The sequence below is a fragment of the Taudactylus pleione genome, unplaced genomic scaffold (assembly GCF_031769625.1).
Source record: "Taudactylus pleione unplaced genomic scaffold, aTauple2 ptg000015l, whole genome shotgun sequence".
Taxonomy (NCBI): domain Eukaryota; kingdom Metazoa; phylum Chordata; class Amphibia; order Anura; family Myobatrachidae; genus Taudactylus; species Taudactylus pleione.
This window is the reverse complement of record NW_028284417.1, coordinates 32,102,723-32,118,597: the sequence shown is the minus strand read 5'-3', so window position 1 is coordinate 32,118,597 and position 15,875 is coordinate 32,102,723. Positions and strand designations below refer to the sequence as shown.

Below are 15,875 nucleotides of genomic sequence, written 5' to 3'. Positions count from 1 at the left end.
TTGGTGGGCTGTTTGTGTTGCATGCTTGGGAGTGCGTAGATGTTATACGCCTTACCTCGTTTCGGTGATACACTTTTATTGCGAAAAGTTTGTGTCATGTCTGATGAGGAGAATGAGCGCTCTGTGGCTCCTGTGTTGTTTTCCTGCCGACGCTGTTCGGCAGGAGTTGACGGGGAGGATTTGTCTCAGGACGGTCTGTGCGAGCGGTGCCAGTTGGTACCTGGACCTTCTAAACCCCCGGTGGCGCAGGATCCTCCGTGGGCGATGTTTACGCAAGTGCTGGCGTCGATCGCGGACCGACTTGCGGTCCCGACTGCGGCCCCTTCTAGGGAGTTGCCCCAGCCTACCATCCCCCGTTCCCCGGGTGTGACGCGTCTGGTGCAGTCTCCTCCCGGGTCTCAGACTGTGGGTCCTTATGCGGGTTTGCCTGTATTTGTGCAATCCCCCACGGTGCCGCAGCAGTCGATGGTACCTTTTCAGGGGTATCCTCAGGCGGTACCCCCTCCCTGGGTGGACGTCCTTTCCAGCTCTGTTCCGAGCCTGGCGGCTTCGTCATCGGCCTTTCAATCTATGTTGCACAGTGATTTGCCCCCACGGGCGTCCAAGCGACCCGTTCCGGCTTCACTGGCGGCTCAGTTCACGGACACGGACGTGTCTTCGGATGACGGGGAGATCCATGAGGACTCTGACTCGGATGCCGGGGCCCAGGCGGTGGAGGCTAAGTCTTCCATTAATGTGCCCGCATTGGTTAGGGCGGTGCGGGCCATCCTTCACATTGAGGAGGATGTGCCGGCCCCAAGAAGGCAAAAGTAGCTTCGACGGTTTTTCCCCTGTCAGACCAGTTAACGGATCATATGGCAGGGGCCTGGCAGTTGCCCAGCAAGAGGTTCCAACTGCAGAAGCGGTTGGCTTCGAACTATCCGTTTCCGGAGGCTCATTGCAGGAAGTGGGAAACTCTGCCCGCGGTGGATTCCCATGTTACCCGCTTAATTAAAAGCGCTATGCTGCCTTTGCCGTCGATCTCCTCCCTGAAAGATCCCATGGACAGGAAAGTGGAGACTTGTTTAAAGTCTATCTTCTCTCTCTCGGGGGCGGTGGCCCGTCCGTCCATGGCCATCTCTTGGGTGGCTAAGGCCATCGAGAGCTGGGCCAACGCTTTGGAGGATACCTTTCCGGAGGATGCTCCGGAGATCCAGAGAGCGTTGATAGGACAAATGAGGGATGCGGCTTCCTACATTGGGGAAGCATCGTTGGATGCAAGCCTGCTGACCTCTCAGGTGTCGGCTGCAGCGGTGTCAGCGCTTCGGTCCTTGTGGCTGAGGTCTTGGAGAGCTGACGCTGACTCCAAAAAGGGACTGGAGGCCTTACCTTTTAATGGGGAGTTGCTTTTTGGTCCAGACTTGGACAAAATTGTGGACACTCTGGCTAAATCTAAATCAGCCTTCCTCCCTTTGGCTTCTGCACCTACCAAGGTATGGAGCTCTGCCTTTCGGTCCTTTCGGGTTCAGGGCAAGGCCAAAGGTCAGTCCTTCCCGAGGCAGTCGGCAACCAAGGCCGCTTCTAAGCCCAAGAAGCAGGCCTGGAGTGCCAGGTGCCCTTCTTCCAAGCAGGAAGATAAACCTTCTGCCTGATGGGACGGCCTCCCTCTGGGGGAACCCAGAGTGGGAGGCCGACTTCTATTTGCCCAGTGCTGGCACAATACCACCACGGATGCCTGGGTTCGAGAAGTGGTCTCCCAGGGGTACGCCCTGTCTTTTCGACACAGACCGCCCCACCAGTTTTTCTCCACGAGTCCTTCTCAGGATACGACCAAGACTTTACAGATTCAGGAAGCTATAGAGTCCTTGCTGAAAGCAGGGGTCATTGTTCTCGTTCCTCAATTACAACGAGGGACGGGGTACTATTCTTCTCTGTTTCTGGTGCACAAACCCAATGGTTCTCATTGCCCTATCCTCAACTTGAAGTCTCTGAACAAATTCCTCAGAGTTCCCAAGTTCAGGATGGAAACGTTACGTTCCATCATTCTGGCGATGGAACCGGGGGATTACATGGTGTCCCTGGATATCCAGGACGCCTACCTCCATGTTCCGATAGCACCTTCGCACCAGCGGTATCTGAGGTTCGCTATCCTTCAACACCACTATCAGTTCCGGGCACTACCCTTTGGTCTCTCCACGGCTCCGAGGGTGTTCATGAAGATTATGGCGGTCATGGCCGCATATCTTCGGAACCAGAATGTACGGCTGCTGCCGTACCTGGACGACCTCCTGTTGCTGGCGAGCTCCCCGGAGGTACTGCTTCAACATCTCCACCTGACGATCGCTTGCCTGCAAGCGCATGGGTGGCTGATAAATTGGAAAAAGTCCTCCCTGATTCCATCTCAGCGGATGGTTCATTTGGGAGCCCTGCTGGATTCTCGTCAGCAAAGGATCTTCCTGACTCCGGAGAAGGTATCCTCCCTGCAGCTGCAGATACACAGTTGCCTGAGCAGTTGCCGCCTGTCGGTCCATTCGGCTATGAGAGTTCTGGGCTCCATGGTGTCAACATTCGACATGGTGGAATTTGCCCAGTTCCATTCCCGGCCCCTGCAGGGGCTGATTCTATCGGAATGGAACGGGTTACCTCACCAGATCCGCTCTCAGTTGCTGGTGTTGTCCCCGGAGGTTCGCCAGTCTTTGGTTTGGTGGCTTCAGACAGCTCATCTGGTCGAGGGGCGTCCCTTTTGGATCCCGGACTGGGTCTTGCTCACGACGGATGCCAGTCTTCGGGGTTGGGGGGCAGTGACCGTCTCGTTGTCACTTCAGGGTCGTTGGTCTGCGGAAGAAGCTCTTCTGCCCATCAACATTCTGGAACTGCGGGCAGTATACAGGGCCCTGCAGTCGTCCGGTTCCACTCTTCACGGAAGGGCGGTTCAGGTGCAGTCTGACAACGCCACCACGGTGGCATATATCAACCACCAAGGAGGGACTCGCAGTCGGGCAGCGATGTCGGAGGTGTCTCGCATCCTTGCTTGGGCGGAGTGTCACATTCCAGCGATCTCGGCAGTCTTCATTCCCGGAGTCCTCCATTGGGAGGCGGACTTCCTCAGCCGTCACGACGTGCATCCCGGGGAATGGTCGCTTCACCCAGAGGTGTTTCAGCTACTCGTGGACAGGTGGGGGCTGCCGGAGCTGGACTTGATGGCCTCCCATCACAATCACAAGTTGCCCGTTTGCGGGTCAAGGACCAGGGATGCAGGCGCCAGTCTGGTAGACGCGCTGTCGGTGAAATGGACGTTTCACCTGGCGTATCTGTTTCCTCCGATATCCCTGCTTCCTCGGGTTCTGCGGAAATTCAAGCAGGATGGCGGTACGCTCGTGCTGGTGGCTCCAGCGTGGCCCAGACGTCCTTGGTACTCCGATCTGAGGTGCCTCTCCATCGACGCTCCGTACCTTCTCCCTCAGCGTCGGGACCTGTTGTCTCAAGGGCCCTGCCTTTACCCGGATCTGGGTCGGCTGTCTTTGACGGCGTGGCTCTTGAGACAGCCGTCCTGAGGTCTAGGGGTTTCTCCAGTTCGGTCATTGGTACCATGCTTAGGGCACGCAAGCCTGCTTCCGCACGGATTTACCACAGGGTGTGGCGCACTTATTTTCAGTGGTGTGAATCCAGAAACTATGATCCTCAGGTGTTCCGGGTTTCCAGAATCTTGGAGTTCCTTCAATCAGGTTTGGACCTCGGCTTACGCCTGGCCTCTCTGAAGGTTCATGTGTCTGCTTTGTCCGTGTGGTTTCAGCGACGGATTGCTGCACTACCGGATGTTCACACCTTTTTCCAGGGTGTTCTCAGGAACCAGCCTCCCTTCGTGCCTCCTGTGGCTCCTTGGGACTTGGCGGTGGTGCTACGGGTCTTGCAGGGTCCTCCTTTTGAGCCTCTTGAGTCGGTGGAGCTCAAGTGGCTGACGTTTAAGACCGTTTTTCTTCTGGCAATTGCTTCTGCCAGGAGGGTGTCGGAATTGGGGGCGCTTTCCTGTCGCCCTCCTTTCCTGATTTTTCACCAGGACAGAGCGGTGCTCCGCACTCGTCCTGAGTTTTTGCCCAAAGTGGTCTCGAAGTTCCACATTAATCAGGAACTTGTTGTGCCAGCTTTTCAGTCACCTGACCTTTCAGCTGGTGAGGCTTCCTTAGATGTAGTCCGGGCACTTAGAATCTGTGGACCGGACTGCTTCGGTTAGGAAGTCGGATTCATTGTTTGTCCTCTTCGGTTTTCATAAGAGGGGTTGGCCTGCCAACAAGCAAACGTTAGCCCGTTGGCTTCGTTCAGTTATTTGTGAGGCTTATGCGCAGGAGGGTTTACCTGTGCCAGCCTCTGTTAAGGCTCATTCCACTCGTTCTGTGGGTCCCTCTTGGACTGCTAGACGTGGTGCCTCTGCTGTTCAGCTGTGTAAGGCGGCCACTTGGTCTTCAATTCAAACGATTTTGAGGTTCTATGCGTTTGACACCTTCGCCTCTCAGGATGCATCCTTTGGGCGCCGGGTGCTCCTTTCAGCACAGAAGCGTCCCCGCCCTTAGTTGAACTGCTTTGGGACATCCCCAAGGTCAACCCTGTGGACCTCCTATGGACCCTGAAGTAGAAAACAAGAGATATGGTAAGAACTTTCCTTTGTTATCTCTGTTTCTACGAAGTCCATAGGGTCCACAGGGCGCCCGCCCTGACGCACCTGGCTTCAAATGGGCTGTTTGGCTGGTCACCGGTTTTCCGTCTCCCATTTCTGTGAGTATGGTTTCTTGTGTGTTCGTCTTCCTTCTCTCTGTTTAGTCTCCTCCGGCCTTGGCTGCTTACCAACTGAGGTGCCTGTGGCTCGGGGGCGGGGTATAGAGGAGGACGGACCCAAGTGCATCCTGGGAGCAGCAAAGCTTTAACTGCGTGGTGCCCGTGGATCCAGATCGAGCTATACCCCAAGGTCAACCCTGTGGACCCTATGGACTTCGTAGAAACAGAGATAACAAAGGTAATTTCTTACCATATCTCTTGTTTTGTGTAGGTTAGACCAGAAGTTCTCCAACGTCACCATACAGTCCAGGTTTTAAGGATAGCCATGCCTGAGTCTAAGGCCCATATTCAATTGCCGGCGAAAAGTCCCGGAGTTTCCGCATGCCAGAGTTTTCACAGTCATCGCCAGTTTTGCCTCAGGAAAAGTATTGCGCTAGTCACCTCGCGTCCTTTGCAATTGAATAGGGCGAATTGCGAACGCGTCCCGGCGAACCGGATACAAGCTAAAAGTACTGTTAGATTTGGGGAAATCAGCCTGACGCCCCCAAAAGATGCACTGACATGGGGGATCACTATGGATACCCTTGAATAGCCCTGCTGAAGGTATTTGGGGTGCTTTAATACTCTCAATTGGTGCTGTTTAGCGTCTTTGCACAAGTGGTGAAGAATAGCATTTAGCATTTTTTGGGGGGAAAATAAGTAATCCCAGCAAATTTGGGGTACCTGAAAATGGGTATAAGCATTGTTAAAAATCGCTAAAGTGTGTTTTTAAAAAAAAGTACCTTCAGCAAACCCCTGCAAACAACAAAACAGCTTGGGCATACTTGGGGGACCCCCTGGAGTCTATTTCGCTAGTTTTTAAGTATGTCCCCCAACTTTGTTTTTTTTTTCGCCCCCAAAAGGAAAGTACTTTTTTATGGTCATCTAAAGTATTTTTTTTCTTACGCAGTTTACCTTTGGGGAACTGTCCCATGGTGCAGGTGTCCCCCCGCAACTTTGCACCCCAAACCCCCAATTCTGCACTTTTTCCCGCCTCCTTTCAGTGGCGAATCTTGTCCGCTGGTTACAAGGCGCATACTTTTCGCAGCGGCAGAAAGTCTTTGCAATTGAATGCGGGGAAAAATTCTCGCCTGGCGAAATGATGTCACCGGTGAGAACTTTTCGCCGATCTCGACTTTTCGCCAGCAATTGAATACGGCCCTAAATGATTAACTGAAATTGACTGAGGTACTAATTATCTCACCTGTGCTCAAGCAAGAATATCCTTAAAATGTGGACTGTTATGTTGGAGTTTTAGAACCTCTGGGCTAGGCAATGATTAGGGTGCATGGAACAGAGCATGTGAAGCTACTAGTGGGGAAAGTAATGAAGGGAAGGGTAGAGCTGAGAGATTAGAAATAGGAGATGAGATAAACAGGAGGAAGGAACAAACGTGAATAGGAGGGGTGATGAAAGATAAGGAGATATTAGGGGGATGAGAGTAGCTGGATCAAGGGAGTTCAGGGCAAAGGAGAATGCTAGGCAGGAAGTTGGTGGTAAATGAGACCATGAATGCAGGTGGTGTTATGTTTGTTTTTTTATTATTGTTACAACAACATGTACTGCACATGCACCAGGGGTTGAGTACCTATAACAGGTACGTCTCCTTACAATATTATCTGGTAGTGTTTAAACATCTGCATGCAACACCAATCGCATGCATTGTGTATTTATTGAAAGAAGTAGACTATGTATGCGCAGATACAGTTACCAGTCAGTTCTGCTTTCTTTCAGTGAAGAAGCTCTCTACAGATGCACTGCAGCACCTGGTTGAAGGCTGCCGGGCTGTGCCACATGGAGAAGCTGGGACCCGTCTCACATCTATTTTACGGTAATTTCTGGGGTGAAGGCCAGTAACAAAGGGACAGAAGTCTGGCGCTCAGATGCTTTAAGAGAAATAACCTGATAATAAATACTTGGTAAAAGTCTCCACACGTTTGGGTTAATGGCACCAATAACAGTATTAGTGAGCATTTCAGCTGTATGCACGTTATGGTAGTGTCCAGTTTTTATTTTATGTGCTGTATGTGCAGGAAAGTAAATTTGAGAATGTGTGTTTTTTTTTTTTTTTTTTTTTATCCTATATTTTGTTAATTGTTTGGATAAAGTATTTCTGTGGAAGACAATGAGTTTGTTTAGACACAGCGGCCTTCTATGAGTGGTCCCTTCTGCCTATCCCATCCCTACCATTATCTTCCCCACAGTTCAAATGAATGCTAAGAAAGTATTTGTATGGGGCAGACGTTATTGGCTCCAACATGTAGAAGAAGGTCTTATGTTTCTTAACCTCCTGTTTGGAGGAGCTAATAAAGATCGTAAAAGAAAATGTTTATGTACAAATACTTATAGTATGCATGCATTTAGAAGTCCGTTGGATAAATCATATGAAAACCTTAAAACCATGGAGAGGCTTTTTGACCAAATATCCACCTAAAAAATTACTTCTCAGCAATATTATAAGGTTTATTTGTTAAAACTGGTGAACACCTGACCATCCAGTTTGGGTTATAGTTTTGCTGATCTTTTATTTGCATGCAGGCAGTTCATTCAAGAAAACAGTGGGGTGTATGACCATCAGATATTTGCCATTTTGGAGACCCTCGCTCTTATAGATCAGTCACTTGTTGTCAGCCTGATTCCAACAATAAGCCACAGCCTAAAAGACTCAGAGCACAAGCGTGGGCTGGGAAGGAATGCTTCATCCAGGTGAGGTTGTGCTATCTAATACTTGTTTTATACTGTAGTTTACTTTACTGAATATTTTTGTTCAGTGCACTACTATGTCACACACATCTGCAATGTTAGAACTGTAAAGTACTGTTTTCCTGTGAATAATACATGAATTCTAAGCGTGTCTTATTTCAGTATGCTCTGCACATACACCATCTATAGCAGAAGGAAAACTTCACAATTTTAGGCAGGTGGTTTTAATGTTATGCTGGTAATATTTATATATTATCCATCTGAGTGTGTGTATGTGTATATATATATACACACACACACAGATGTGACCGCATACATACAGCCTCCTTGCGCGATACACATCCCTTCTAGTCATGCCGTGGCATGATTCGTTAGCATCGACCATCTTTTTGTGCATCTTTTTTCCCTTAAAATGCTTTTTATTCGCAAAGTGATGTAAATAGGACACACAAGCAGCTTCTGCTGATTAAAATGATATGTAGCATGCCTATATTCTGTGTGCGACTGCATCTGTATCTGCACTGTAACGTAGCATTTTGCATGCAGATACAACCGCAGTCACACACAGAATATAGGCATGCTACATATCATTTTAATCAGCAGAAGCTGCTTGTGTGTCCTATTTGCATCACTTTGCAAATAAGACAAATTTTAAGGGCAAAATTCCTATGAAAAGACACTCAGCGCTAGAGACGCACAACGCTAACACATTGTGTAAATCAACTCGTAGCGCACGTAGGGTAGATGTATGTGGACACATCTGTTTGTATATATATGTATACATATGTACACACAAAATGTGTGTGTGTGTATATATATATATATATATATATATATATATGTGTGTGTGTGTATATATATATATATATATATATATATATATGTATATATATATATATATTGTATACACACACACGTGTGTATGTGTATATAATATAGGTGTGTGTGATAGATATACAGTCAGGTCCATAAATATTGGGACATTGACAGAATTTTCAGATTTTGGCCTCTATTCACCACCACAATGGCTTTGAAATGAAACAAACAAGATGTGCTTCAACTGCAGACTTTCAGATTTAATTTGAGGGTAATTACATCCAAATCGGGTGAACGGTGTAGGAATTACAACAGTTTCAATATGTGCCTCCCACTTTTTAAGGGGCCAAAAGTAATGGAACTATCAACTCAAAAGCTATTTCATGGACAGGCGTGGGCTATTCCCTCGTTATTTCATTATCAATTAAGCAGGTAAAAGGTCTGGAGTTGATTCTAGGTGTGACATTTGCATTTGGAATCAGTTGCTGTCAAATCTCAATATGAGATCCAAAGAGCTGTCACTATCAGTGAAGCAAGCCATTAGGCTGAAAAATCAATACAAACCCATCAGAGAGATAGCAAAAACATTAGGTGTGGCCAAATCAACTGTTTGGAACATTCTTAAAAAGAAAGAACGCACCGGAGAGCTCAGCAACACCAAAAGACCCAGAAGACCACGGAAAACAACTGTGGTGGATGATAAAAGAATTATTTCCCTGGTGAAGAAAAACCCCTTCACAACAGTTGGCCAAATCAAGAACACTCTCCAGGAGGTAGATGTATATGTGTCAACGTCAACAATCAAGAGAAGACTTCACAAGAGTGAATATAGAGGGTTCACCACAAGATGCAAATCATAGGTGAGCCACAAAAACAGGAAGACCAGATTAGAGTTTGCCAAACAACATCTAAAAAAGCCATTACAGTTCTGGAACAACATCCTATGGACAGATGAGACAAAGATCAACTTGTACCAGAGCGATAGGAAGAGAAGAGAAGGAAAAGAACTGCTCATGATCCAAAACATACCACCTCATCAGTGAAGCATGGTGGTGTAGTGTCATGGCGTGGGCATGTATGGCTGCCAATGGAACTGGTTCCCTTGTATTTATTGATGATGTGACTGCTGACAAAAGCAGCAGAATGAATTCTGAAGTGTTTCGGGCAATATTATATGCTCATTTCTACTTCAGGGTCCATAGGGTATCCACAGGATACCTTGGGGTATAGGTGTGACGTCAGTCGCAGGGCACCAAAGAGTTAAGCTTTCAGCCTCCCAGGATGCACTAGGTCCCCCTCCTATACCCCGCCCCCGGGCCAAGGCACCTCAGTTTAGTTTGGTGCCCGGCCGGAGTCGGGTGCACCTGTTGGAGTGGGGGCTAGAAGAGCCCCTGAAGCTTTTTCTTCATGCAGCTGTGGCTGCACATCTGGATGAACAGCATGGACAGTCAGTCCTGACGTCCATGCTGTCTTCCCTACACCCCGCCGGTACCAGAACGCCGGTACTGATCCGGGGATGCTGGTGGGCGTCTGGGGTCACAGCTAGCGGTGACCCCAGATGCTCCGGACCATGGCCGGATTCAAGGGGGACAGAGGTAAGCAGCGGGGTCCCGCGGTGGGTCCCCGCTGATCACATGGTCCTAAGTCCCCAGGCAGGGGGCTCCCTGGGGACTGGCTGCAGCGTGGAGCCAGGCGACCAACCTGCGCTTCCACTACCCCCTGGGACAGCGGACCGCAGCAGAGCGGTAGCGCTGCGGCGTCCCAGGGGTTAAATGCATGCCAGGGGAGCGTGCCTTCCCTGTCTCACAGCCGGCGCCTCCCCCGCTGCACACAGCCCTCTCTGCACTGTGCTGACTGGTCCTGTGTCAGCGCTCCTCCCCCAGGCCAGCTTCTCTCTGCTCCTCGGCGGCCATCTTCTCTGCAACGCATGGTGAACGCTGCTGGAAGTCTGGAAGGAAGCATCGTGGTCTGGGTCCCCCCGCATACCTCTCCTCCGCTGTGGCTCAGGTCTGTGTATGCAGCGCTGTGTCCTACCAGGCCCTGTGTCTGTGTAGTTGAGTGATCAGCGCTGTTAGGGCAGGAATTGTTATTTCTCTGCATTGTATGTGACTGTGCTAGCGCTGCCTGTAACTTTTCTTCTCTAAACTGTCAGCTTTATTACTGTCCCTGTTCTTTCTGCTAAAGCCCTTGCGGTGCGGTGCTGCAGGGTGGTCTCTCGCCTATTTAATACTTAATTGGTGAGAGAGGTCACATACGTGGTGCCATCATGTCTGAAAGTGATTTTCCCCTCCGGCTACAGTGTACCACGTGCAAAGTACCGTTAGCGGAGGGGGAGGGTAGCGCGGAGGGCCTTTGCTGGCAGTGTTTGTCCATGGCGCGGCCTATTACGGTTACAGCACCGGTACAGGAGCCGCCCTGGGCTTGTTTCGCTCAGGCGTTAACAGCTTTAGTGGGCCAGTTAGCTCCGCAGCCCGCGTTTACTCCGATGGGTTTGTCCCAGCAGTCTGTGGTGTCGTCACCCATGCAGGGGTTCCCACGACAATTGGTGGTACCCCACAGTCTCCCTATTTCCCCGCTCCCGGGTTCTCAGGAGCCAGCGTGGGTTAACTCCCTGACGAGTTCTGTACAGCACTTGTCGGATGTGTTGCAAGGGGAGTCTGTGATGCGGCCTCATAAAAGGCCGGTGGCGTCTCTGTCCGCTCCTTATGAGGATGACGAAGGGACGTCTGATGATGGGGAGATTCTGGATCCTTACGATCAGGAACCTCTCCATACTAAGGACGCTGATGCTAAGTCCAAAGTATATATTCCTGGACTTATTCGGGCGGTCCGCACAGCCTTGGTGATTGAGGACGAAGTTCCCCCAGCGGCTAAATCTAAGTATGCCTTTTTCAAAGATGTGAAGGGCGATGCCACAGTCTTTCCTCTTTCGGGTCAGTTGGTGGACCATTTAGAGGAGGCGTGGAAACAACCTGGCAAAAGATACCAGCCGCAGAGACGCCTGGCGGTGGCTTATCCGTTCGCGGATAATTATTTTGCTAAGTGGGAATCCCCTCCACAGGTGGATTCTCACGTGACCCGTCTTGTCCGTAGTGCCACATTGCCGATGCCATCCATGTCCTCCCTTAAGGATGCTACGGACCGCAAGGTAGAAATCTGCCTGAAGTCCGCTTATTCCCTTGCAGGGGGGGAAGCACGGCCGGCTATGGCCATTTGCTGGGTTGCCAGAGCGATGGAGCGCTGGGCGGATTCATTAGAGGCTTCTTTTGAATCCGACTGTCCGGCCGAACAGGCGGAGTTGATTGGCAATCTCCGTGATTCGGCCACCTACATCAACGAGGCTGCTCTAGACATTAGTACTCTGGTGTCTAGAATTTCTTCAGCAGCTGTAGCTGCTCGTCGCACCTTGTGGCTGCGATCCTGGAAGGCGGACGCAGATTCTAAGAAAGGTCTGGAAGCGTTGCCGTTTACCGGAGAAGTTCTCTTCGGTCCGGATCTGGATAAGATTGTGGCCACGCTGGCGGCAGCCAAATCTGCTTGTCTCCCGTCGGCCGCTGCTCCTTCTGGTTCTGGACCATCGTCCTTTCGGTCATCTAGGGCCCAGGGCAGGCCCAAACCACAGTCGTTTCCTCGACAGGCTGGCCCTAAGAAATCGGTCAAGCCCCGGAAACAGGCATGGAGTACCAGACGTCCGGCCCCCAAGCCAGATGACAAACCTGCGGCCTGACGGTCCGGGTCTCCCCTTGGGGGATCCCAGGGTGGGAGGCCGCCTGCTGCAGTTCTCCCGGTGTTGGTCGTTCACTACGACAGACACTTGGGTTCTGGAGGTGGTCTCCCACGGGTACGCCCTCTCCTTCCGGCACAGACCCCCGGCTCGATTCTTCACCACGGGTCTACCATCAGACCGGAACAAGGCTACGGAGCTGCGGAAGGTATTGCACACTATGCTCCAGGCTGGAGTTATAGTACCTGTTCCATTCTCCCAGAGGGGCCAGGGTTTCTATTCAAATCTATTTTTGGTACAGAAACCCAATGGGTCATATCGTCCGATTCTCAACCTCAAAGCACTCAACAAGTCTTTGCGGGTCCCGAAGTTTCGGATGGAGACCCTACGGTCCATCATTCTGGCGCTGGAACCTGGGGACTACATGGTGTCATTGGACATACAGGACGCTTACCTGCATGTCCCTATTCTTTTGCGCCATCAAGAGTTCCTTCGGTTTGCAATCCGCAGCGACCACTTCCAGTTTCGGGCGTTACCTTTTGGCCTGGCGACAGCACCACGTGTTTTCACCAAGGTGATGGCGGTCATGGCGGCTTCTCTGCGGCTGCAAGGAGTCCGCATGTTGCCGTACTTGGACGACCTGTTATTGGTGGCAGGATCTCCAGAGCTCCTGTTACACCACTTGGACCTGACCATTGCACTGCTGCAACGGCACGGCTGGCTAATCAACTGGCAGAAGTCCACTCTAATCCCGTCTCGGAGGATTCTGCATCTTTGAGCCTTATTGGACTCGGGACAGCAAAGGATCTTCGTGACGGAGGACAAGATCTCTGCTTTACAGTTAAGGGTGCGCAGTTGTCTGCACAGCCGCCGGGTGTCCTTACACTCGGCTATGAGGTTACTGGGCTCCTTGGTGTCGGTGTTCGACATGGTGGAATACGCCCAGTTTCACTCCAGACCTCTGCAGCACCTGATCCTGTCCAAGTGGAACGGGCTGCCTCAGTCTCTGAAGTTCCAGACGATTGTGCTCACCCCGGAGGTTCGCCTGTCCCTTGCGTGGTGGTTAAAGACGACCCACCTCAACAAGGGACGTTCGTTCTGGGTTCCAAATTGGGTCCTGTTGACAACGGACGCCAGTCTTCGGGGCTGGGGAGCAGTTTCGGGTCCACACTTGTTCCAGGGCAGGTGGACACCGACAGAAGCGGAGTTTCCAATAAATATCTTGGAACTCCGTGCGGTCTTCAATGCTCTCCTGCAGGCACAGCGGTTTCTCCGGGGTCACCCGGTGCAGGTCCAGTCGGACAATGCTACCACCGTGGCCTACATAAACAGGCAAGGAGGAACTCGCAGTCGGGCGGCTCTCGTAGAGGTCTCTCGGATCCTGGTTTGGGCGGAGCGCAATCTTCCGGCCATATCAGCGGTCTTCATCCCGGGAGTGCTAAATTGGGAGGCGGACTTTCTAAGTCGCCAGGACGTTCATCCAGGGGAATGGTCCCTGCACCCGGACGTTTTTCAACTACTGGTGGACAGGTGGGGTCTTCCAGAAATCGACCTCATGGCGTCCCGGCACAACAACAAGTTGCCGGTGTACGGGTCTCGCACAAGAGACGAAGGGGCGTCTCTGGTGGATGCTCTGTCCGTCCGGTGGGCGTTCAGGTTCGCATACCTGTTCCCTCCGGTCTCCCTTCTTCCACGGGTGATCCGGAAATTCAAACAGGAAGGAGGGACGCTCCTGTTGATAGCTCCCGCGTGGCCCAGACGGCACTGGTTCTCAGACCTTCAGGGTCTGTCCGTGGACAGTCCTCTGCGGTTGCCGCTACGACCGGACCTTCTGTCTCAGGGTCCTTGTCTTCACCCGGACCTGACTCGGCTGTCTTTGGCGGCGTGGCTGTTGAGACGGCCATACTGAGGTCCCGGGGGTTTTCCAGCTCTGTGGTGCGTACCATGTTACGAGCTCGGAAACAGTCTTCCGCGAGGATATACCATCGCGTGTGGCATACGTTCTTCCAGTGGTGTCGACCGAGAGGTTATGCACCGCGGGAGTTTCGTCTGTCTCGGATTCTCGCCTTCCTGCAAGCGGGACTAGATCATGGGCTTCGCCTTGCTTCTTTGAAGGTACAGGTTTCGGCCCTATCTGTCTGGTTTCACCGTAGGATTGCTACAGTCCCGGTTGTGCGCACCTTTATGCAAGGTGTTCTCCGTATTCAGCCGCCCTTTGTTCCACCTGTGGCGCCTTGGGATTTGGCTGTGGTCCTGAGGGCTCTCCAAGGACCGCCGTTTGAACCACTGGGCTCAGTGGATATTAAATGGCTAACAGCTAAGACTGTTTTCCTTCTGGCCATTGCTTCAGCCAGACGTGTTTCTGAGTTAGGGGCTCTTTCTTGTAGACCCCCTTTCTTGGTTTTTCATGGGAACAGGGCAGTGCTCCGCACTCGGCCCGAGTTTCTTCCCAAAGTTGTTTCCCAGTTTCATGTTAACGAGGAAATAGTTGTTCCGGCCTTTAACTCACCGGGTCTTTCCGTGGGTGAGGCCTCTTTGGATGTTGTGCGGGCCTTAAGGACTTATGTTGACCGCACTTCTTCGTTTAGGAAGTAGGACACTTTGTTGTCCTCTATGGCTTCTGTAAAAAGGGTTGGCCTGCTTCAAAGCAAACTTTGGCAGCCTGGATCCGTATGGCTATTTCTGAAGCTTATCTTCATGAAGGCCTACCGGTCCCTCCTTCTCTGAAGGCTCATTCCACTAGGTCTGTGGGTCCTTCGTGGGCAGCTCGACGTGGTGCCTCGGCAGTTCAGATCTGCAAGGCTGCTACGTGGTCTTCTGTCCATACCTTCGTGAGGTATTACAGGTTTGACACCTTCGCCTCTCAGGATGCTTCCTTCGGGCGGCGGATTCTCCTTTCTGCACAGGAGCGTCCCCACCCTTAAAGGATACTGCTTTGGGACATCCCCAAGGTATCCTGTGGATACCCTATGGACCCTGAAGTAGAAAATATGAGATATGGTAAGAACTTACCCTTGTTATCTCTATTTCTACGAAGTCCATAGGGTTCCACAGGACTCCCGCCCTGTCGCACCTGTGCTGCAGATGGGCTTTGCTCTGGTCACCGGTTTTCCGTCTCCCTCTGGTGAGAATGTGATTCTTGTATGTGTCCAGATCTTTGTTCTCTCTCTTCCTTCTCCTCCTCCGGCCTATGGCTTGGTAACTAACTGAGGTGCCTTGGCCCGGGGGCGGGGTATAGGAGGGGGACCTAGTGCATCCTGGGAGGCTGAAAACTTAACTCTTTGGTGCCCTGCGACTGACGTCACACCTATACCCCAAGGTATCCTGTGGAACCCTATGGACTTCGTAGAAATAGAGATAACAAGGGTAAGTTCTTACCATATCTCATATTATTCAGTCAAATGCTTCAGAACTCATTGGACGGCGCTTCACAGTGCAGATGGACAATGACCCGAAGCATACTGCAAAAGCAACCAAAGAGTTTTTTTAAGGCTAAAAAGTGAAATGTTATGCAATGGCCAAGTCAATCCCCTGACCTGAATCTGATTGAGCATGCATTTCACTTGATGTAGACAAAACTGAAGGTAAAATGCCCCAAGAACAAGCAGGAACTGAAGCCATTTGCAGTAGAGGCCTGGCAGAGCATCACCAGGGATGAAACCCAGCGTCTGGTGATGTCTATGCGTTCCAGACTTCAGGCTGTAATTGCCTTCAATGGATTTGCAATAAAGTATTAAAAAGTGAAAGTTAGATTTAGGATTGTTTAGTTTGTCCCATTACTTTTGACCCCTTAAAAAGTGGGAGGCACATATAGAAACCGTTGTAATTCCTACACCGTTCACCT

The 15,875-nt window shown here is 51.1% G+C and overlaps 1 protein-coding gene across 1 annotated transcript in view; it reads left to right on the top strand.

Moving 5' to 3' along the window:
• The window catches only part of MMS22L (MMS22 like, DNA repair protein), a 134,666-nt gene that overhangs the window by 106,975 nt on the left and 11,816 nt on the right, over nucleotides 1–15,875 (top strand). The window contains exons 22-23 of the mRNA XM_088472142.1: nucleotides 6,523–6,619; nucleotides 7,327–7,494. Coding sequence (XP_088328268.1) covers nucleotides 6,523–6,619; nucleotides 7,327–7,494 — 265 coding nt within the window. The remainder of the gene's footprint in view (nucleotides 1–6,522; nucleotides 6,620–7,326; nucleotides 7,495–15,875) is intronic.